General features: G+C 46.1%; 1 protein-coding gene across 1 annotated transcript in view; it reads right to left on the bottom strand.

The window, feature by feature from the left end:
• Positions 1–24,443, bottom strand: part of KCNN4 (potassium calcium-activated channel subfamily N member 4) — a 112,800-nt gene that overhangs the window by 45,805 nt on the left and 42,552 nt on the right. Inside the window, exon 2 of the mRNA XM_040327405.1 lies at positions 4,699–4,794. Coding sequence (XP_040183339.1) covers positions 4,699–4,794 — 96 coding nt within the window. The remainder of the gene's footprint in view (positions 1–4,698; positions 4,795–24,443) is intronic.

The following is a 24,443-nucleotide window of genomic DNA, read 5'->3' as shown; positions in this document are numbered from 1 at the left end:
AGGAAAGGCAGGGGGAGATTAGAGAGCTGAATGCATGGCTAAAGACCTGGTGTAGGAAGGAGGGATTTGGGTTTCTAGAGCACTGGGCTGACTTTTCATTGGGGTGCAACCTATATGCTAAAGACGGTTTGCACTTGAATGGAAGGGGGTCTGCTGTGCTGGGGGAGAGGTTTATGGGAATGCTGGAGGAGTATTTAAACTAGGATTGAAGGGGGAGGGTGAATTAGAATTACATCGAGCAGACAGGTCAGTTAGTGGTCAGACATTAATGGAGAGTGGAATGGGGATAGATGGGGGGAGGGTTATGGCAGGTGACAAGAAAGTTCCCATGTTGCAAACAGCCATTGGAAATAATAGTGCCATTTGTACTACTATAAATTATATGAAAAACACCAGAGAAAAATGTAACAATACATTTAAGTGTTTGTTCACCAATGCCAGAAGTCTGCCAAGCAAAACAGGTGAGCTGGAAGCTCTGGTGCATGAGGAGAGCTATGATGTAATCGGTATTGCTGAAACTTGGCTTCAATCCTCACATGACTGGGCTATTAATATTCCTGGCTATGCTCTCTTTCGGAAAGACAGGGTAAAAAGGAAAGGTGGAGGGGTCTGTCTCTATGTGAGAAGTGACCTCAAAGCAAGCGTGAAAGAGAACCTGGTTGATGGAGAGTGTGATGAGGCTGAAGCATTATGGGTGGAACTGCATACAGATGTGCGTAGTTCAAAATTAATCATTGGAGTTTGTTATAAACCACCCAATGTTAATGAGGAGGTGGAGACTCAGCTCCTTGCACAGATGGAAAGGGCTGCAAGGTCTGGGACGGTGATAATAATGGGGGATTTTAACTACCCAGAAATTGACTGGATTAATGGCACTTCTGGGACAGTTAAAGGACAAAAATTTAAAAACCTATTGCAGGACAATTTTATGGTGCAGTTTATTGAGGCCCCAACTAGGAATGATGCCCTGTTGGACCTGATAATCTCAAACCATGCAGAGCTTATTACTAATGTTCAGATAAAGGAACACCTGGGTAGCAGTGATCATAACATGATTTCATTTAATGTTAACTATAAGCAAGAAATACATACAGGAAATATTAAAACACTAAATTTTAAGAGAGCAAATTTTCCAAGGATGAGGGCTGCTCTCCAGGACTTGGACTGGGAGGGACTATTGACACAGATGAACACAGAACAGAAATGGGAATTTTTCAAAAAGACTGTGTGGAACCTCACTGCAAAGTATGTTCCCATGGGCAATAAGTTTAAAAGGCTAAAAATAAAACCTATGTGGCTCACGGTCAAAGTTAAAAAAGCTATAAACAATAAGAAAGTAGCTTTTAAAAAATATAAAAATGAAGGAACACTAGTGTTGTTTAAATGTTACAAAGAATATAACAGGATATGTAAAAAGGAAATCAAGGATGCAAAAATTCAAAACGAACGACAGATTGCAAAAGATAGTAGGACAAACCCCAAAAAATTCTTTAAATATATTAATAATAGTAAAAAGGTGAAGTCTGAGCATGTAGGCCCCTTACAAAATAATCTAGAGTGGGTGACTGGGGACAAAGAGAAGGCAAATTTATTAAATGTTTTCTTCAGCTCTGTGTATACAATGGAGCATGGGGGAGCTCATGTCCAAAATGGGGGTGGGAGTGACACAGCCCCAAATCCACAATGGCTCAAAAGTGATATGGTCCAGAAATATTTAGACAGAATAAAGGTGGATAAAGCACCTGGACCTGATGGCATCCATCCACGGATCCTAGGTGAGTTGAGCTCTGTCATTTCAAAGCCACTGTATCTAATATTTAGGGACTCATTAAAGACAGGAATAGTACCACTGGATTGGCGCAGGGCCAATGTGGTGCCCATATTTAAAAAGGGAACAAAGTCTTTACCAAGTAACTATAGACCTGTTAGTCTAACTTCTATAGTTGGGAAGATACTGGAACGTTTAATAAAAGACCACATGAATGAGTTCTTGCTGGAAAAAAACTATTTAAGCAGCAGACAACATGGATTCATGAAAGACAGAAGTTGTCAGACAAACCTGATTTCCTTTTATGAAGAGGTAAGTAAAACCCTGGACAGAGGGGTGGCTGTGGACGTGATATATTTGGATTTTGCAAAAGCGTTCGATACAGTTCCGCACACACGGCTCATGTGTAAGGTAAGGTCTACAGGATTGGATATATCAGTTTGTAAATGGATAGAAAATTGTCTGAAAGACAGAATTCAGAGAGTCGTGGTTAATGATTCTTACTCTGAATGGTCCAATGTTATCAGTGGTGTACCCCAAGGTTCAGTGCTGGGACCCTTACTTTTCAATATATTTATAAATGATATTGGGTCTGAGATCAAAAGTAACATTTCTGTCTTTGCAGATGACACCAAGCTATGCAGTGGAATAACGTCCTTGCAGGATGTCTCCAATTTACAAGCCGACCTCAATGCTCTGTCTAATTGGGCGACTGAGTGGCAGATGAGGTTTAATGTAGATAAATGTAAAGTTATGCACTTGGGGGCTAAGAATATGCATGCATCATACATACTAGGGGGAGTACAACTGGGGGGATCTGTAGTGGAGAAGGATCTGGGGGTTTTAGTTGATCATAAGCTCAATAATGGCATGCAATGCCAAGCTGCGGTTTCCAAAGCGAGCAAAGTCCTTTCTTGTATTAAGAGAGGTATGGACTCCAGAGAGAGAGATATAATTTTGCCCCTGTACAAATCATTAGTAAGACCTCATCTGGAATATGCAGTTCAGTTTTGGGCACCGGTTCTCAAAAAGGATATCGGAGAACTGGAGAAAGTGCAGAGAAGGGCAACCAAACTGATAAGAGGCATGGAGGAGCTCAGCTATGAGGAAAGATTAGAAGAACTAAATTTATTCACTCTTGAGAAGAGGAGAATAAGGGGGGATATGATCAACATGTACAAATATATAAGAGGTCCATACAGTGAACTTGGTGTTGAGTTATTCACTTTACGGTCAACACTGAGGACAAGGAGGCACTCTTTACGTCTAGAGGAAAAGAGATTTCACCTCCAAATACGGAAAGGTTCTTCTTTCACAGTAAGAGCTGTGAAAATGTGGAACAGACTCCCTCCAGAGGTGGTTCTGGCCAGCTCAGTAGATTGCTTTAAGAAAGGCCTGGATTCTTTCCTAAATGTACAGAATATAACTGAGTACTAAGATTTGTAGGTAAAGTTGATCCGGGGTAAATCCGATTGCCTCTCGGGGGATCAGGAAGGAATTTTTTCCCCTGCTGTAGCAAATTGGATCATGCTCTGCTGGGGTTTTTTGCCTTCCTCTGGATCAACTGTGGGTATGGAGTTGGCTGTATAGGATTTTACTGTGTTTTTTATTTTGTTTTTTTATTTTTTGTGGTTGAACTGGATGGACTTGTGTCTTTTTTCAACCTGACTAACTATGTAACTATGTAACTATGTAACTATGTGTGGTCTTCTTGGTTATGTATGATCTTCTTGGTCATGTGTGGTCTTCTTGGTCACAGGCCCGTCGCTACAGGACAGGCAAACCAAACAATTGCTTGGGGCCCCGAGCTGGCCTGGGGCCCCCAACTTCCCCTTCCCAGGCTGTAGCGTGGCCAAGCTCCTCTTTCTTCCTCCTGGAGTCCTGTCAGTCCGGCAGGGTACCGCGCATGGTACAGGAGATTCAGTTTCCTGTTCCCCGGCCGGACTGACAGGAAGTGCACACTGAATCTCCTATACCGCGCGGTACCCGGCCCTATCTGTTAGGGGACTGGAGACCCATAATGATAGAACACCGGACTGACAGGAGGAAGAGGAGCTCGGCCACGCTACAGCGGCAGCCTAAAGGGAAGAAGGGGAGGTGAGAATAGAAAAACACAGGGACTAGGGAGGAGGGGAGAAGTAAGAACATGGGTCTAAATAAGTAGTGTAGCGCTAACGTAGGCTTTGCGTGCGGGGGGTGCTTGGGGGCCCCCATTTTGCATGGGGCCCCCAAATTCCTTCAAACGGCCCTGCTTGGTCATGTGTGGTCTTCTTGGTCATGTATGTACTTCTTGGTCATGTATGGTCTTCTTGGTCATGTGTGTTCTTCTTGGTCATGTGTGTTCTTCTTGGTCATGTATGTTCTTCTTGGTCATGTGTGATCTTCTTGGTCATGTGTGGTCTTCTTGGTCATGTGTGGTCTTCTTGGTCATGTGTGTTCTTCTTGGTCAATTGTGGTCTTCTTGGTCATGTGTGGTCTTCTTGGTCATGTGTGGTATTCTTGGTCATGTGTGGTCTTCTTGGTCATGTGTGGTCTTCTTGGTCATGTGTGGTATTCTTGGTCATGTGTGGTCTTCTTGGTCATGTGTGGTATTCTTGGTCATGTGTGGTCTTCTTGGTCATGTGTGGTCTTCTTGGTCATGTATGGTCTTCTTAGTCATGTATGGTCTTCTTGGTCATGTATGGTCTTCTTAGTCATGTATGGTCTTCTTGGTCATGTATGGTCTTCTTGGTCATGTGTGGTCTTCTTGGTCATGTATGGTCTTCTTAGTCATGTATGGTCTTCTTGGTCATGTATGGTCTTCTTGGTCATGTGTGGTCTTCTTGGTCATGTGTGGTCTTCTTGGTCATGTATGGTCTTCTTGGTCATGTATGGTCTATCCTCCCTATTACATTTTATGAGTTTGGAGCAGAACTAGAAGGCAGACGTACCTGGATCTCCTTGACGTGGAAGGTGATGATGAGGATCAGGAGGACTATGGTGGAGATGGTTATGCTGCATTTTATCAGGAACAGGTAGACAAACCACTGGAAGAAAAACACAACAGTCAGAGGAATGTAAGAAAGACAGATAGATGATAGGAATACAAAATATTACGAAGTTTGACACTGACAGCCTATTAATGAGCCTGCTGGGTCCTCACTGACTTTCTATCACCTTTTAGATCAGTGACCCCCAAACTGCAGCCCTTTGCTTGCTTTTATCTGGCCCCTGGGGCATGATGGGACACTATTCCTCCCACTGACACCAATGATGGGGCACTATTCCTCCAAATAAAATCAATGATGGGACACTGTTCCTTTCACTTATACCACTGATGGGACATTATTCATCCCACTGACACCATTGATGGGGCACTATTCCTTCTAATGACACCAATTATGGGGTACCATTTCTCCCACTGACACCAATGATGGGGCACTATTCCTCCAAATAATATCAATGATGGGGCACTATTCCATCTACTGACTCCAATGATGAGACACTATTCCTCCTACTGACACCAATGATGGGGAACCATTTCTCCCACTGACACCAATGATGGGGCACTATTCCTCCAAATAAAATCAATGATGGGACACTGTTCCTTTCACTTATACCACTGATGGGACATTATTCATCCCACTGACACCATTGATGGGACACTATTCCTTCTAATGACACCAATTATGGGCTACCATTTCTCCCACTGACACCAATGATGGGGCACTATTCCACCTACTGACACCAATGATGGGGCACTATTCCACCTACTGACACCAATGATGGGACACCTTTCCTTCAAACAATACCAATATCGGGGCACTATTCCTCCCACTGACACCAATGATGGAGCATTTTTCCTCCCACTGACACCAATGATGGGGCACACCACAAATGGGGTATTCATTTTCTACTCCCATTGGTCACAGTCCGGCCCACCTAAAGCCTAATGGACAGTAAACTGGCCCTTTTTAGATCTGTTACAGGCAAGTGAGATGGTAATGCTATCCAACAAACACTGCAGATGTGCTAAAAGTTCACTTATTATATCCTGATCTGACATTTCTTTTATCCACTACAGCTAGCCTCCAAAGAACACCTTACAGGGTCATTTTTGGAAATAAGTACGACTGAAAATTTGAATGGAATCAATAAAACAAAAACAAATTTGCCCCCGGTGGCCACCAGGATCCTAATCTCTACCAGTACAGCAGCTCTGTGTTACGTGTCGGATGATATTGATCAGACGGAGACATTCCTCGCTGTCACAGCAAACATAGCCAGGAGTTTTCTGAAAGAGAAGTTTGGAAGTCCTTCACCCCGGACAGTTCTCTCCGTCCTTCTTCCTCTCACTATAACATACTGGTGTTTTTGGGAACATCTTACGCCCCCTTTCCAGCTCTCTGCCAGATTATTATTTTTTTATTTAACCACTTCCCGACCGCCGCATGTATATGTACGTCCACAGAATGGCACGTACAGGCAAATGGGCGTACATGTACGTCCTTGCCTTTCTGCGGGTCGGGGGTCCAATCGGGGACCCCCCCCCGCTACATGCGGCGGTTCCCTCGGGGAGCGATCCGGGACGACGGCGCGGCTATTTGTTTATAGCTGCTCCGTCGCGATCGCTCCCCGGAGCTGAAGAACGGGGAGAGCCATATGTAAACACGGCTTCCCCGTGCTTCACTGTGGCGGCGTATCGATCGAGTGATCCCTTATATAAGGGAGACTCGATCGATGACGTCAGACCTACAGCCACACCCCCCTACAGTTGTAAACACACACTAGGTGAACCCTAACTCCTACAGCGCCCCTTGTGGTTAACTCCCAAACTGCAACTGTCATTTTCACAATAAACAATGCAATTTAAATGCATTTTTTGCTGTGAAAATGACAATGGTCCCAAAAATGTGTCAAAATTGTCCGAAGTGTCCGCCATAATGTCGCAGTCACGAAAAAAAAACGCTGATCGCCGCCATTAGTAGTAAAAAAAAAATAATTAATAAAAATGCAATAAAACTATCCCCTATTTTGTAAACGCTATAAATTTTGCGCAAACCAATCGATAAACGCTTATTGTGATTTTTTTTACCAAAAATAGGTCGAAGAATACGTATCGGCCTAAACTGAGGAAATTTTTTTTTTATATATATGTTTTTGGGGGATATTTATTATAACAAAAAGTTAAAAATTTTGCATTTTTTTCAAAATTGTCGCTTTGTTTTTGTTTATAGCGCAAAAAATAAAAACCGCAGAGGTGATAAAATACCACCAAAAGAAAGCTCTATTTGTGGGGAAAAAAAGACGCCAATTTTGTTTGGGAGCCACGTCGCACGACCGCGCAACTGTCTGTTAAAGCGTCGCAGTGCCGAATCGCAAAACCTGGCCTGGGCATTTAGCTGCCTAAAGGACCGGGGCTTAAGTGGTTAATGATGTCATAGTCATACCAGAAGATGAAAATCGTACAAACACTGAAGCTGCTGACTTTAAATAAGGACACTTACCTGTCCTAGGCGCCCGCGATGTTGCCCCCCAACCCCCCCCCCCCTGAGGCCGGTCACTCCATCCTGGCAGCTCCCAGCGTCGCCATCCTTACTGAGGGAAACAGGCAGTGGAGCCTTGCGTCTTTACTGCCCGTTTCCTTGTGTAAGGCTCGATACACACCTATGCATGTTGCTTTTGAGCGTTTTGGCAGTGCTTTTTGCTGTCCTTGCTGCATTTTTCGACACACGTTTTTCCCGCCATTTGCTTTTTACGTTTTTTTTTTTTATAATTTTTTTTTAGCCGGCAATTTTTTTTTTTTACATTTCCTTTAACCACTTGAGCCCCGGGTCATTGTAAAATGACGTCTTCGCGGTGGCTCTGAAAATCCAACAGGACGTCTATTGACGTCCTGGATTCCTCCGGCCACTGGGGGGGCCCGCGAGCGCGCCGGCGCGCCCCCGAGATGCCGATGCGCATGCCTGGCAGTCGCGATGTCCGCCAGGTACCCGCGATCGGCAATGACAGAGCAGGGACGTGGAGCTCTGTGTGTAAACACAGAGCTCCACGTCCTGTCAGAGGAGAGGAGACTGATCTGTGTCCCTTGTACATAGGGACACAGCATCGGTCACCTCCCCCAGTCACCCCCCTTCACAACACAATACAGGTACACATTTAACCCCTTCCTCACCCCCTAGTGTTAACCCCTTCAATGCCAGTCACATTTATACAGTAATTAGTGCATATTTATAGCACTGATCGCTGTATAAATGTGAATGGTCCCAAAAATGCGTCAAAAGTGTCCGATGTGTTCGCCATTATGTCGCAGTCCCAATAAAAAAATCGCAGATCGCCGCCATTACTAGTAAAAAAATAAAATAATAATAATAATAATTCTGTCCCATATTTTGTAAGTGCTTATTGCGATTTTTTTTATTTTATTTTTACCAAAAATATGTAGAAGAATACGTATCGACCTAAACTGAGAAAAAAAATTTTTTGGGAAAAAAAAAATGTGCCTATTTATTATAGCAACAAGTAAAAAATATTGATTTTTTTTCAAAATTGTTGCTTTTTTTTGTTTATAGCGCAAAAAATAAAAACCGCAGAGGTGATCAAATACCACCAAAAGAAAGCTCTATTTGTGGGAAAAAAAGGACGCCAATTCTGTTTGGGAGCCACGTCGCATGACCGCGCAATTGTCAGTTAAAGCGACGCAGTGCCGGAAGCTGAAATTTCACCTGGGCAGGAGGGGGGTATATGTGCCCGGTAAGCAAGTGGTTAACAACCAGCTATAAACAGGTAAAAAAAAAAACGCAAATCCGCGGTAACAACGCGGCACTTGCATTTTGAATGCGGGTCCATTGAATTCTATTACATGCAAAACGCTGCTTTTTGCGGGAAAAAAGTCCCCGAGCCTTTCCAAAAACGCAGAGGCACAAAAAAAGCATTGATGTGAACATGTTCCATAGGAAACCATGTTAAAAAAAATTCCCTGCATTTCTGCAAAATGCATCAAAAAACGCATTAGTGTGAATCGAGCCTTATGGTGAGCATTGCTTCCGAGCATGCGTGTTTGTACTTTTTTTAGATGGACTTGTGCACACACGATCGGATAATCCGACAACACACATTTGTTGGCGGAAATTTTAAGGCATGCTATCCCACTTTTGTCCGCGGAAAATCCGACAACAATTGTCCGATGGAGCGTAGAAACGATCGGATTTTCCGACAACGTCCTGCCATCACACATTTCCTTTTGGAAAATCCGATGGCGTGCACGAGGCTTAAGCAACAGAAATCCAGCAGACAGGAGCCACAGGTGTCTAGTTTATTTTTCTTTTCTATAATTTCGTTTAATGGTGCGTTTCCCACATAAGACACGCCATTCAATAATATGAAATATGTTTACAGAAGCCGAGCTCCCAGGACAAGTAGAGGCAGCCTGTAGGATCTCTGCTGATAGCCGTACAATGAGATCTTTGTACCGTGGATTGCACTGTTTAAACACAGCCGTGTCACATAATCTTTGATCTGCAGTACAGGATGCAGAATACTGGTAGAGGGCCAGGTCATTGTGTACAGAAATGTATATGTTTGCTCGTTATTTCTCCATGCGCCATACGCCGGCCCTCTCCCACTCACCGCAGGTATCGGTAAAGTGCTTGAAAAACCTCAGACATAAAATATGAACAAAGCATATCCCTCTATAGTGTGTACTTGTCTCAATTAAGTGGCATTTTTGTCTGCCGCTTCCTTCCTCTGCTATCTGCATAGGCATGCACACAGGCTGGGCCGCCATCAGGAATTTTGGGGCCCATTACACAGCTTCGGTCAGAGAACCGGGAGTGAGAAGCAGGGGGGGGTGCTGCGAATTGAGAATGGGGGGGGGGGGCGGTTCCCTACTGCGCATGCATTTCATGGTACATGCATTGCAAACGGAAGTGTTGTGACGTTCTGTCAAAACGCTCGACCGGTTTCGTCGACCTGACGTCTTCTGGACGAAACCGGTCAAGCGTTTTGACAGAACGTCACAACACTTAACACCGTGTTAACGTTCTGATGTCGTTTTGACGTTCTGTCACAAAATACAATTTTTTTTTAAAAAATGTTATCATTAAGTTTTAGGTATTTATATAGGTAGCGCCACCTCCACTGTCTTCTTCCAGCTCTTTCACCAGCGGCTGCCCGGTCTTCTGCGTCGCCTTCTTCCCTCTTCTCTTCTTCGATGCTGACTCGACGCTCCCTCCCTCTGTAATGCCGGGTGTGCGGTGCGCAGCGATTTATATAGGCCTCTTATAACGTCACAGTCCCAGCATGCTCTGGGCGGTGACAACATAAGTGGGCGGGGTAATTATGTCGTCACCACCTGGAGCATGCTGGGACCCTCCACCGCCATGTCTCCGACTATCTTCTTCCTGTTATGGCTGCTCCGGCGCTTTGATTGGCCGGAGCGGCAATGACGTTACTCCTGCGCATGGGACCGGCCGATCCCCGCGCATGCGCGAAAATTCGTCATTAACCCCCCATGTTCCCATTCGCAAAAACGGCACGCTCAGTGCGCATGCGCCGTAGACATCAGTGCCCCGTTTTTGTGAAAATATCTCCTTCACCCTGTAGGTTAAGGAGATATTTCTTGCACCTACAGGTAAGCCTCAATCTAGGCTTACCTGTAGGTGTAACTTCCCGGGGGGGGATTACAACCACTTTAAAAGTGGATGTAAACCCGATTTTTTTTTATTTTTTATGTCACGATATACAGTATAATGCCCCGTACACACCATCACTTTATGTGATGAAAAAAAACGACACTTTCTGTGAAGTAAAAAATGACGTTTTTGAAACTTCAATTTTCAAAGACGAAGTTGCCTACACACCATCGTTTTCTCACAATGTTCTTGCAAAGTGAGGTTACGTTCCACCACGTTTTACCATTGAAGTAGCTTCTGGGCATGCGTGGATGAAAAAACGTCTTACAAAACAACGTTTTTTGCTACACACGGTCAATTTCTGTGAAGTAAAAAGTGCACTTTTGAAAAACGACACATAAAATTGAAGCATGCTTCAATTTTTTTTGGTCGTTTTTTACAAGACATAAAACGACGTTTTCCCCCACACACAGTCAATTAAAGTGACGTTTTTAAAAACGTCATTTTTTTTCATCACATAAAGTGATGGTGTGTACGCGGCATAAGATTTCCTATCCTCTGTGCCCAGTCTTGCCACACAGCGTTAATCCAGCTCTGAGCAATCCTCTTTTACTGTTCAGTGAAATAAAAAGGGACTTACAGAGAAAAACCTTGGTCGGTTCCGCCCCCTTGCTGTGAGTGACAGGTTATTTACATATCTCATGCACTAGCCTGGAGACAGGCATTATTTTTTAATTCCCACCCCTTTTCTGAAGTAATGTGGTTACTTTTCTGGATTTTGACTGGATGTTAGTGATCCTAGCAGAATTTAGTGTAAGGAATACATAGGAAAAAATAAATGTTGACAAGGGGAGTGTAGAGGAGGACGGGGAGTCTACTGACATCACGACTCCACCCACCAAGCTCCAGACAACAGATCCACCCGCAGAATCTGCAGTTTTTCAGTTCTTATAACAGACAGAGGGGAGACATGTGACAGGTAAGGATACATGCAGGAGGCATCTATATCCTTATAGATCAGCACTATGGCAGAATTATTGCTCTCGCTCTAATGAACGCGGCGTATGTAACCTGTGTGTATCTGGCTCTGATAGTAGCCAGTGGCGGTTCGTCCATAGAGAGTGCTGGAGTGCCGCCCCCTCTGGCTCCGCACCGCCACTGAGTCTAATAACATACATTCATGCATTGCATGAATGTATGTTATTGTTGCCAACTGCCGCTGGTCTATTCAGAGATGGCCGGAACTTGAGCGCCGACCACCTGAATAACGGCAGCTGGTTGGCTGTGCGGAAGTTCCTATCAGAGCCAGCGGCCCTGATAGGCTTTCCGAGTACAGCCCTCGGCTCCCGGATGTCTTATCCTCGGGACGTACGGGGGGTGCGTTTCTTGGATAAGACTGACGGCCGTTTCAGCCAATCAGGTTCCCCCGATTCTGGTTATCGGTAACCTGATTGGCTGAAGCGTCACCAAGGTGGGAGAGGACATCGAGGGACATGGAAGGAGTAAGGTAAGTGCATTTTAAAGGGCACAGCGGCGACATTGGGCACAGAGGCATCAAAGGGCACAGTGGCATCAATGGGCACAGTGGTGACAAAGGGCACAGTGGTGACAATGGGCACAGTGGCAACAATTAAAGAGCACAGTGACATGCACAGTGGCAACAATGGGCACAGTGGCAACAATTAAAGGGCACAGTGGTGACAATTGGCACAGTGGCGACAATTGAGGGGCACAGTGGCTGCGTTTGATGGTATGGCACAGTGGTGACAATTGTAAGCACAGTGGCTGTGTTTGATGGCATGGCACAGTGGCTGCGTTTGATGGCATGGCACAGTGACTGCATTTGATGGTATGGCACAGTGACTGCGTTTGATGGCATGGCACAGTGACTGCGTTTGATGGCATGGCACAGTGGTGCGAATTGATGGCATAGTGACTGCATTTGAGGGCATGGCACAGTGGTGATAATTGATGGCACAGTGGCTGCTTTGGTTGGCATGGCACAGTGACTGCGTTTGATGGCATAATGACTGCATTTGAGGGCATGGCACAGTGGTGACAATTGATGGCACAGTGGCTGCGTTTGATGGTATGGCACAGTGACTGCGTTTGATGGCATGGCACAGTGACTGCGTTTGATGGCATGGCACAGTGGTGCGAATTGATGGCATAGTGACTGCATTTGAGGGCATGGCACAGTGGTGATAATTGATGGCACAGTGGCTGCGTTTGATGGCATGGCACAGTGGCTGCGTTTGATGGCATAGTGACTGCATTTGAGGGCATGGCACAGTGGTGACAATTGATGGCACAGTGGCTGCGTTTGATGGCATGGCACAGTGGTGACAATTGATGGCACAGTGGCTGCGTTTGATGGCATGGCACAGTGGTGACAATTGATGGCACAGTGGCTGAATTTGATGGCATGGCACAGTGGTGACAATTGATGGCACAGTGGCTGAATTTGATGGGCACAGTGAGGCTGCAATTTTTTTCTTTTTTTTTTCTTTTGCGCCCCCCCAAAAATTTTGAGCCCCAGCCGCCACTGGCCAGTGCCTTCCCAGACACTGACCTCACAGCACATCTCTGAGCAGATGTCAGTGTGAACCTCTGTGCGATTCAGGTGCCATGCGGGAACTCGCACAGGAATGGCAGGGTTTCCTGCATTGCACGAATGTGAACCAAGCCTAAAGTGAAAGTACAAATGATCTCCAGTGTTATGAATGTAGTGAAAGCACATCAGTCTTTATCGGTATCAGTTTTTAGGTGGAACTGTTTCACCGTTATCTCAGTTTGCACTGTTCCCTCTGCTATGGCGGCCTTATCAGAGCAAAACAAAAGTCGTGCCGCTTATCTCCTGCGGCTCATAGTCAAGTGGAGAAGGTTGGTGGTGATGCTGTAAAGGTTCCATCAGCATTATCAAAGATAGAGCGTTTTTCTTGTAAAGAACATGTCAACCCAAATTCTCATATTCCCGATATGTGCCTGCTGCACCATATACTTGTATGAAAAGGTATCCTGTTCTCTTTGTATTGCTTCATTTGTGCAAAATCCTCTGTGTTCCTGCCAGCTTTCCTATTAAAAACTGACCACACTAGTCACGAGAGCTCAACATGGTCAGTTCTGTAGCTATTCTGGGAACTCAGCCTGCTATTCTCCAATGATCTGAGTTGTCCTGACACCCCCCCGCCCCCCTGCACAGTAGGGTAAACACATTTCCAAATTACTATTCAGGGACACCCTCCCTTCCCAAAAATCAGCTTGTGCTGTAAAACAAATCAAAGCACAGTGATTGGACACAAGAGGCGGGATTTATGATTTCTTCAATCACAAGCAGGGGGCGGGATTGTGCTCCTCCAGGCATTCCCGGTCAGGACAAGTACTGTCAGTGAGTAAAGCGGTGATGTGGTAGCCTTAGCAGTAGCAGTACCGCCGGCAATACGCTGCAGTAGCGGCGCATTGCGGGCAGTTTTAACTCTTTCTCGGCCGCTAGCGGGGGTTAAAAGCATCCCGCTAGCGTCCGGAATGCGCCGCAAATCTGACGGTTAAAATAGCAGCGTTTTACCGCTTTTTCCCCGCCGACGCTATGGGCAGCATAGTGTGAAAGCGGTCTAAAGTAGGGATGAGCTGAACAACCCCCCCCCCCCCCCCCGTCAATGGGACTCGAACGTTCGAATTCAAAAGTGCTCATTTTAAAGCCTAATATGCAAGTTATTGTCGTAAAACGTCTTTGAAAACCTGGGTCTTGCCCCAGGGAACATGTATCAATGGAAAAAAAAGTTTTAAAAACTGTAATTTTTTCTGGAGCAGTGATTTTAATGATGCTTAAAGTGAAAAAGAAAAAAATTAAAAATTCCTTTAAATATCGTACCTGCTGGGTGTCTATAGTATGCCTGTGAGGTGGCACGTGTTTAGAACTGTCCCTGCACAAAATGATATTACTATAAGAAAAAAGTAATTTAAAACTGCTTGCAGCTTTAATGTAATGTCTGGTCCCTGCAATATGGATGAAAATCATTGAGAAAAATAGAACAAACACAGACAGTACACATACCTTGTAGCTTTAGGTGCACACTGCAGAGGACACGGGCAGTACACACCACGTAGCTTTAGGCCCCGTACACACGAGAGGATCGATCCGCTGAAATTGATCCGCGGATCGGTTTCAGCGGATAGATCCGCTGGTGTGTACGATCCAGCAGATATTTATCCGCGGATATATTTCGGGCCGACCGATTTCCAGCGGATAAAAATTTCTTAGCATGCTAAGAAATCTATCCGCTGGAATCGGCTCCAGCGGATCGATCCGGTGGTCTGTACAGACTCACCGGATCGATCCGTCCGATTCCCTCCCTCGCATGCGTCGTAATGATTCGACGCATGCGTGGATATCCTTATATGACAGCGTCGCGCACGTCGCCGCGTCATCATCGCGGCGACGGCGTCGTACCCGGCATTAGGTGCACACTGCAGAGGACATGGGCAGTGCACACCCCGTAGCTTTAGGTGCACAGGTGTCTTCTCTCTTTTTACCACCGCAACACACTACACAAGGCCTTTTATAGTGTGGGGCGTGTACTAAACCCCCTGAGCTATAATTGGCCAAAGCCACCCTGGTTTTGGCCAATTATTGCTCTCCGTTTTTTGCAAGCTGTGATTGGCCAAGCATGCGGGTCATAGTCAATCATCAACCAGCAATGCACTGCGATGCCGCAGAAAATTATGGGCCGTGAAACGCAACTCGAATTTGGCGCGAACGGCCCAAAACTTTCGTAATTCGACGAACGATCGAACATACGATGTTCGAGTCGAACATGAGTTTGACTCGAATACGAAGCTCATCCCTAGTCTAAAGGATCTATTAGTGATGGCTTGGTGCTAGATACCACAGCATACCTCCAGGGGTCTAGTGGTGTCCATGCCTTGACGGGATATGGTGGGTGGTCATAGTTTTGGTATTTGCCTATTCGGTTGTGTGGCTGGAGCCGAGCAGTCTGCCATAATTAATAATATAAACTTTCTGGGAAAACGCGATAGATTGGCGTGTTTTGGCGTTGTCATGGTCGGATGGCTCGGTGACCACCTTCCCCCCATGTGCACTTTCTGATTTCACACATTTGCTCTTCCTGTGGATCTAAATAAACTCCGCTGGCTCTATAACAAACTTTATCTCTCCCACGAGATCTCAAACAATGGGGAGTTCCTGCTTCCGAGGAGGGATAAAAACAGAAGCCGACCAACGCAGGAGAAGAGACGTCATCCAAACACGGGACGCTTTTCACACGCATGGCCGGAGTTTGGCTCAGGCTCAGCCTGCAGGGGATTCTGGGAAAAAAAAAAAGAATCAAACCTGATCTAAGCCAGCCTGTGCCTACAAGTATCCTAATCAGACATCACTTGTTAGAAGTGGACCTAGCATCAGATACATTGTTTCATGTTACATGAATACATGCCAAGTAATGGGTAACACCTCCAGGTATTCAATACCACTTAACCACTTCACCCCTGGAAGAATTTACCCCCCTTCCTGACCAGAGCACTTTTTGCGATTCGGCACTGCGTCGCTTTAACTGACAATTGCCAGTCGTGCGACGTTGCACCCAAACAAAACTGATGTCCTTTTCCCCCACAAATAGAGCTTTCTTTTGGTGGTATTTGATCACCTCTGCGGTTTTCATTTTTTGCGCTATAAAGAAAAGAAGAGCGACAAATTTGAAAAAAAAAGCAATATTTTTTACTTTTTGCTATAATAAATATCCCCCCAAAATATTTATGTTTTCCACAGTTTAGGCCGATACGTATTCTTCTACCTATTTTTGGTAAAAAAAAATCGCAATAAGCGTTTATTGATTGGTTTGCGCAAAAGTTATAGCGCCTACAAAATAGGGGACTGTTTTATGGCATTTTTAACAATACATTTTTTTTTACTAGTTATGGCGGCGATCAGCGATTTTTATTGTGATCGTGACATTATGGCGGAAAACATCGGACACTTTGGACACCATTTTGGGGGCATTGTCATTTTTACAGCGATCAGTGCTATAAAAATGTGCTATAAAAATGCACTGATTACTATAAAAATTACACTGGCAGTGAAGGGGTTAACCTGTAGGAGGCGCTAAAGGGGTTAAGTGTGACAAAATAGGGGTAGGTTTTATGGCATTTTGGCGGACACTTTTGACGCTATTTTGGGACACAGCGAACGGATGCTATAAAAATGCACTGATTACTGTATAAATGTCACTGGCAGGGAAGGGGTTAACCACTAGGGGGCGATGAAGGGGTTACGTGTGTCCTAGGGAGTGAGTCTAACTGTGGGGGGGATGGGCTACCAGTGACACGACATTGATCACTGCTCCCGATCACAGGGAGCAGTAGATCAGTGTCCTGTCAATAGGCAGAACAGAGAAATGCCTTGTTTACATAGGCATCTCCTCGTTCTGCCTCTCTGTGACACGATCGTGGGCCGTCGGTGAACATCGAGTTCACGGGGCCCGTGGGCACAGTCACCGCCGCACGGCTTCATACAGGGGACGTACAGGTATGCCCATTTGCCCACTGTTGCCGTTGTGCCAACGTATATCGGCGTGCAGCGGTCGGCAAGTGGTTAAAGAGATCACAGTACTTCCCCTGACAATGCCTTCATCTGCTTTTTCTCTAGAAGGATGGAGCCATCTCTGTTCAGGCATCATCAAGGGTCACCATCTACTTTTTAGACTAAGATTCTGGCAAAGAGCCGACACATTCATTTAAATCCTCTTGTCTACAAAGTTACAATATACAGTGATCACTAGCGGGAAAAAAGACTGAGGAAATGCTTCCTCCTGCTTGCAGCAGACTGATGACATCATCTTAGCCTAGGAAAGGTCACTGAATGAAGATCAAGGATGGTTTTTTATTTTGTGATAAAAGGTGGATTTTTTTAACCACTTTCGGACCACCTCCCCGCAATGTACTCCAGACGGGTGGTCCATACAGGTAAAGCAGGGATAAGAAACAAAGAGATCTTTAGAAAAAAGTGGCACTTAGTACATATTGTTAGGCCGGCCATGGACGGTTCAAACCTTGGCTGGTTCAGCAGGAACCGGCCGAGTTTTGAACCGCTTATAAGCAGGCTGAATATACGATCGATCGACCAGCTTGGGTACGACCAGCCTGACGGTCTTAACATACAATTATTGCTAGCAGCTGGTATAGTTGCTAATAATAATCATTGTCTCCAGGTGGGGGAAGCCGTCCCCGCCTGGAGAAACAATGACTCAGCAGGAGGGATTCCCCTGTCGGGACTGTCTGTGTTGATGGTGGAATCCAGCAAATTTTGCACTGTGTATGGTTGACCTTAGGTACACATTTAATCCCTTGATCGCCCTAGGTGTTAACCCCTTCCCAGCCACTCTACAGTGACAGTGTATAGTATTATCACTGGTGATATCAGTGCCAGTTAGTCAGTTCCCCCAGCATCAGTTAGTGTTAAATTGTCCACCGCACTATCGCAGTATCATTGAAAGTCACTGATCATTGCCATTAGTAGTATAAAAAAAATCCAGTAGGCAAACCAATCAATAGACAGTTATTGGGATTTTTTTAAATAAAGACATGAAGCAGAATACATTTTGGCCTATATTTTGGAAGAATTTTTTTTTTTATGTATTAGCTAAATAAAGTAACATGAAAAGTATTGGGGTTTTTTTCAACACTAAAATATATATATATTTTTATTTCAACGTTTTCAGTCTTTTAAGTCTAATAAAACATAAAAAAACACCAATAATCACACAAATACTATGTGTGTGAAAATAAAATGACAGTGATGCATGACCGCGCAATTACCAGTTTAAGTAGCGCAGTGCTGAATAGCAACAAATGGCCTGGTCATGAAGGGGGTAAAACCTTCCAGAGCTGAAGTGGTTAAATTACACAATTGATGAATATTGGAAAAGTACTCGCAAAGCATGTATGAAGTAAATGCTGCAATATACAAGCTAATAAATATAAACGAAATAACCTATATAATTATTATCCTGAAAGGTTTCCCATTATCTATTGCATAAATGGATTGATTTGTCTACGCCTATAATTAGCTAGTCTATTAAGATTATAAGCACAATAATGTAAAGTTAGTTATGAAAATACACACACTGCTGCTAGTAAAAACAATATCTTTCATTTATTTCCCAAGAAAATAGGAATATACTAATGTCACACATTAAACAGCAGAGTATATATACAAAAGAACATCAAAGATTCTTATCACACATGGTTTCATCGGCTGGTTCTGGATGGTAAAAGGGAACGGGCCAAAAGGCTCACATGAGCAGGCCAGGAACAAAAAGGGCGGGGCCGCAAAAAGGGGGGTACAGGCAGTACTCCTGTAAGGGGCCCCAGCGTGCCAAGGGGCCCAGCCAGTCGGGACCGCTCCTCCTTCAGCAACAACACATGAAATTAATCTGTCAAGCGCCGGCCGGGCCCGCGCGGTGCCCGCTATAGAGAAGGAGAAGGGAGCTATGACAAGAGAGAGAGGCGAGCTGCTGGACGTCAGTATATCTCCCCCGCTCGCCCCCTCCTTTCTCCTGTCAGCAGTGGAGAGAGAGTGGCTCTCACCTGGTTCGTCGCTTAGTTCTTTGCCCGGTCTGTTTCCCTCCTGATTGGCCACAATGCAGCCAATCAAAATAGACTAGGGTCTAGTGGAGCATCATGGGACATGCAGTCCGCGACCAAATGTGATGGCTCCGGCCGCCCTGAACGCTGCACTCCCTACCAGCTCGACGCGCTGCCCTCAGTTCCGCCTGCCACTCCGCCCGCTGACTCTGCTCGCAGGTATCGGCTAAGGCATCGGGAGCATTTGTGCGAGTACAAGTACTCACACAAATGCTCGGTATCGGTATCAGGACAACCCTAATGCTGACCCTTGTCCACATCCAAAAGCGCCTATAATGGGCACATGAGCATCAGAACTGGATCAAGGAACAATGGACGAAGGTGGCCTGGTCTGATGAATCACATTTTCTTTTACATTATGTGGATGGCCGAGTGCATGTGCATTCCCTACTGTATCTGGGGAAGAGATGCCACCAGGATGCAGCATGAGAAAAAGGCAAGCCAGCAGAGGCAGGGTGATGTTTTGGGCAATATTCTGCTGGGAAATCTTGGGTCCTCCATTCATGTGGATGTTACTTGACATGTACCACCTACCTACACATTGTTGCTGACCAAGTACACCCCTTAATGGAAATGGAATTCCCTGATGGCAGTGGTTCAAGTATGTTTTGAGGAACCCAACGTGTTTGGCTTTCAAATTCTCCAGATCCCAATCCAATTGAGCATCTGTGGGATATGCTGGAAAAACAAGTTATGCCGCGTACACACGATCAGACATTCCGACAAAACCGTAGATAATTTTCCGGCGGATGTTCGCTCAAACTTGTCTTGCATACACACGGTCACACAAATGTTGTCGGAAATTCCGATCGCCAAGAACATGCAAATATTTAAAGCCAGGAGTTGCGCATGCTGCAGCTGCTGACTTTTAATAATCGGACACTTACCTGCAGTGGCGGCTGGTGCTCAAAATTTTTGGGGGGGCGCAAACGTGCCCATCTGTGCCCATCAAATGCAGCCACTGTGCCATCAATTGTCACCACTCTGCCATGCCATCAAACGCAGCCACTGTGCCATCAATTCGCACCACTGTGCCATGCCATCAAATGCAGTCACTATGCCATGCCATCAAACGCAGCCACTGTGCCATGAATTGTCACCACTGTTCTATGCCATCAAATGCAGTCGCTATGCCATGCCATCAAACGCAGCCACTGTGCCATCAATTCGCACCACTGTGCCATGCCATCAAATGCAGTCGCTATGCCATGCCATCAAACGCAGCCACTGTGCCATGAATTGTCACCACTGTTCTATGCCATCAAATGCAGTCACTATGCCATGTCATCAAACGCAGCCACTGTGCCATGAATTGTCACCACTGTTCCATGCCATCAAATGCAGTCACTATGCCATGCCAACAAACGCAGCCACTGTGCCATCAATTCGCACCACTGTTCCATGCCATCAAATGCAGTCACTATGCCATGACATCAAACGCAGCCACTGTGCCATCAATTGTCACCACTGTGCCATGCCATTAAACGCAGCCACTGTGCCATGCCATCAAACGCAGCCACTGTGCCATGCCATCAAACACAGCCACTGTGCCATCAATTGTCAACACTGTGCCAATTGTCACCACTGTGCCCATTGATGTCACTGTGCCCTTTAATTGTCGCACTGTGCCCATTCATACCGCTGTGCCAATTGTCCCCACTGTGCCCATTGTCCCCACTGTGCCTATTGTCGTCAGACTCGTCACTGTGCCTTTTAATTGTCGCCGCTGTGCCAACTGTCCCCATTGATGTCACTGTGCCCTTCGTCGCCGCTGTGCCCCCCCCCCCCCGCCCGGCACTTACCTTTACTGGAGTCAGCCATCCACGTCTTCAACCCTCGCCTCGATGTCTTCTCCCGCCCTCGATGACGCTTCAGCCAATCAGGTTACCGGTAGCCAGAACCGGCCAACCTGATTGGCTGAGACGCCTGTCAGTCTTATCCAAGGAACGCACATACCGTGCGTTCCGAGGATAAGCTTCCGGGGAGCCGAGGGCTGTACAGCCAACCAGCTGCCGTTATTCAGCTGGCTGGTGCTCAACATCCGGCCAGCTGAATAGTGGGCAGCAGCGGGACAATAACATAGATTAGTGCAATGCATGAATCTATGTTATTAGACTCAGTGGCGGTGAGAGCCAGAGGGGGCGGCGCAACAGCGCCCTCTATGGACAAACTGCCACTGCTTACCTGTCCTGGAATCCAGTGATGTTGGCAGCTGATGGTCGGGTGCTGCCGCCTCCATTGCAAGTAAGGGAACACGGCAGTGTAGCCTTATGGCTTCACGCCAGGAACCCGACTGAACATGCTCCTCACTCCTACTAGCCTGGCAGCCGGTGAACGAGGAGGAAGCCCCAGCGATGACGCAAATACCTGTGGCTGAGGTTCCCGGAAATGGGGACATGATGCCTTTAAAAGACAGGTATCCTAAACCCCCCTCCCCCCGAAAGGTGCCAAATGTGGCACCGGATGGGGGTAGGAGAACAACGAGTGGAAGTTACACTTTTGGGTGGAACTCCACTTTAAAGCATCTGTTACTGAAGTTGATGTATTGAAAGCAGAAAAATGGGCATTGTAGTTTGTTGCGTATGGTACTGTGTAGCGGCAGACCGGTCAGAGTGCCCATGGTGACCCGTGTCCACAGCCAAAAGTGCCTACAATGGCATGTGAGCATCAGAACTGGACCACAGAGCAATGGAAAAAGGTGTCCTGGACTGATGAATTCAAGAATAGTTTGATGTATTAAAAGCAGAAAAATGGGCATTGTAGTTTGTTGTGTATGGGGCTGTATAGCCGCAGACCGGTCAGAGTGCCCATGGTGACCCGTGTCCACAGCCAAAAGTGCCTACAATGGCACGTGAGCATCAGAACTGGACCACAGAGCAATGAAAAAAGTGGCCTGGACTGATGAATTCAAGAATAGTTTGATGTGTTAAAAGCAGAAAAATGGGCATTGTAGCTTGTTGTGTATGGGGCTGTGTAGCCGCAGACCGGTCAGAGTGCCCATGGTGACCCGTGTCCATAGCCAAAAGTGCCTACAATGGCATGGCACGTGAGCATCAGAACTGGACCACAGAGCAATGGAAAAAGGTGGCCTGGACTGATAAATTCAAGAATAGTTTGATGTATTAAAAGCAGAAAAATGGGCATTGTAGTTTGTTGTGTATGGGGCTGTGTAGCCGCAGACTGGTTAGAGTGTCCATGGTGACCCGTGTCCACAGCCAAAGGTGCCTACAATGGCACGTGAGCATAAGAACTGGACCACAGAGCAATGGAAAAAGGTGGCCTGGACTGATGAATTCAAGAATAGTTTGAGGTGTTGGCTTGGCCCCCAAATTCTCCAGGTCTCAATCCAACCGAGCATCTGTGGGATGTGCTGGAAAAACAAGTCTGATCCATGGAGGCTCCACCTCACAACTTACAGGACTTAAGGGATTTGCTACTGCTTGGTGCCAGGTACCACAGCATACCTTTAGAGGTCTAGTAGAGTCCATGCCTTGATGGGGGGACCTACTCAATATTAGATGGGTGATCATAATGTTAGAGCTGATTGGTGTAAGAAGATTTGCCAGTGCTCTATAGAATATTGTACTGTATAACTATATTTATACATAGAGGTTGGTCCACAAAGAATTAAAATGATAAATAACATCCAGCTGTGATTGGCTGGAGCCCAAATGTAAAATGTATATTCAGGATATCCTGCAACGCAAACATCTCATGCAGATAACGGAAGGACACAACATCAGTGTGACATCAGGAATAATGTACAATCTCCGGGATATAGAAGGCCGGCTCACCCTCATGGACTGTAAACATTTTGTCATTGTTTGTTAATGCCGTAACCCTCACTCATTTTCAACATTGCAGTTCAATTCGTAAAAGACAATAAACTCCATTTCTCCTGTTTCCCGAATATAATAACACCGATCAGAGACACCGGCAGAACCATTTTATTTTTACTTCTGGGTTTCTTGAAAGGTGCTCTAATCAGACCTCATTATGCAACTGCTGTGGCTATTTTTTGTTTTTTTACTAGAGGAAGTAACTCTAGTTCTTGAGCCTTTGTCACTCGCTGGTTATTACCGTGCCGTAGCCGACCGACGTCTACAGCGAGGCTCTCTTGTTCTAGGAGGGCATCCATGGATGTCCGCCCAGAATACGCATCCCATGCGCCCCTTTGGACACAGCTGATTACAGATCGAGGTAAAGGGCCAATTACAGCGACCCTTTACCATGTTATCAGCTGTGTCCAATCACAGCTGATGACATGTAAACAAACTTGCCGGTTATCGGCAATCCTTTCCTCACATGCTGTCACTGTATAAGGAAAGGAGTTCCCCCTTCCTATATTATTATTATTCAGGTACTTATATAGCACTGTCAATTTACGCAGCGCTTTACATATACATTGTACATTCACATCGGTCCCTACTCTCAATGAGCTTACAAACTAAGGTCCCTAACTCACATTCATATACTAGGGCCAATTTTAGACAGAAGCCAATTAACCTACCAGCATGTCTTTGTATATGTTCCCTGCAGCTCTGGTTTTTCCCTGCTTTTCTGTGTTCCCCATTTGTTTATGTTGTATTCAGTTTGCGAGTTAGGCTACCTGTTACCGTATATCCTCAAGTATAAGCTGACCCCATTGGCTCCCGCTTCTGTCAATCAAGCCCAGTGACACGGGAGCAGGGGGGCGGGGCCGAGTCCTGCTGTCTGTATCAATGGACGCAGCAGCAGGACTCGGGAGCGCGCCTGCACAGGTGCCCCCAGGGAGGAGCCGGGGGCGGGCCGAGTCCTGCTGTCTGTGTCAATGAACGCAGCAGCAGGACTCGGGAGCGTGCCCGCACAGGTGCCCCCAGGGAGGAGCCGGGGGCGGGGCTGAGTCCTGCTGTCTGTGTCGAAGGACGCAGCAGCAGGACTCGGGAGCGCGCCAACACAGGTGCCCCCAGGGAGGAGCCGGGGCCGAGCCCTGCTGTCTGTGTCAAAGGACGCAGCAGCAGGACTCCGGAGCGTGCCCGCACGGGCGCCCCCAGAGAAAGCAGCTCTCTGTGGGGGCACTCGAAGTGGAAGGGCCAAGAGCGCTGTGGGGGGGACTCCAGAAAAGGAGGATCGGGGGCCACTCTGTTTAAAAACCCTTGCACAGAGCAGGTAAGTATAGCATGTTTGATATTATTTTTTTTTTTAAAGTCTCTTTTATACAACCACCTTTTAAATGATTGTTCCTTTGTTATTGGTATGCGACTATAGAAAATACCAGCCTTAGATTATCTTTCTAGGTGCTCTGTGACCATTTGTTATCCCCCCCTCACCACCTCTCTTCCTATATATGTCTTACATAGTTATCTTGTTGAACGATCGGAGAGTGACAACGACTATTTGTCACTCTCCTTTCTAATGTTAATTTT

This window comes from Rana temporaria, chromosome 10 (genome assembly GCF_905171775.1).
Source record: "Rana temporaria chromosome 10, aRanTem1.1, whole genome shotgun sequence".
NCBI classification, from domain to species: Eukaryota; Metazoa; Chordata; class Amphibia; order Anura; family Ranidae; genus Rana; species Rana temporaria.
This window is presented reverse-complemented; position numbering and strand designations above follow the sequence as displayed.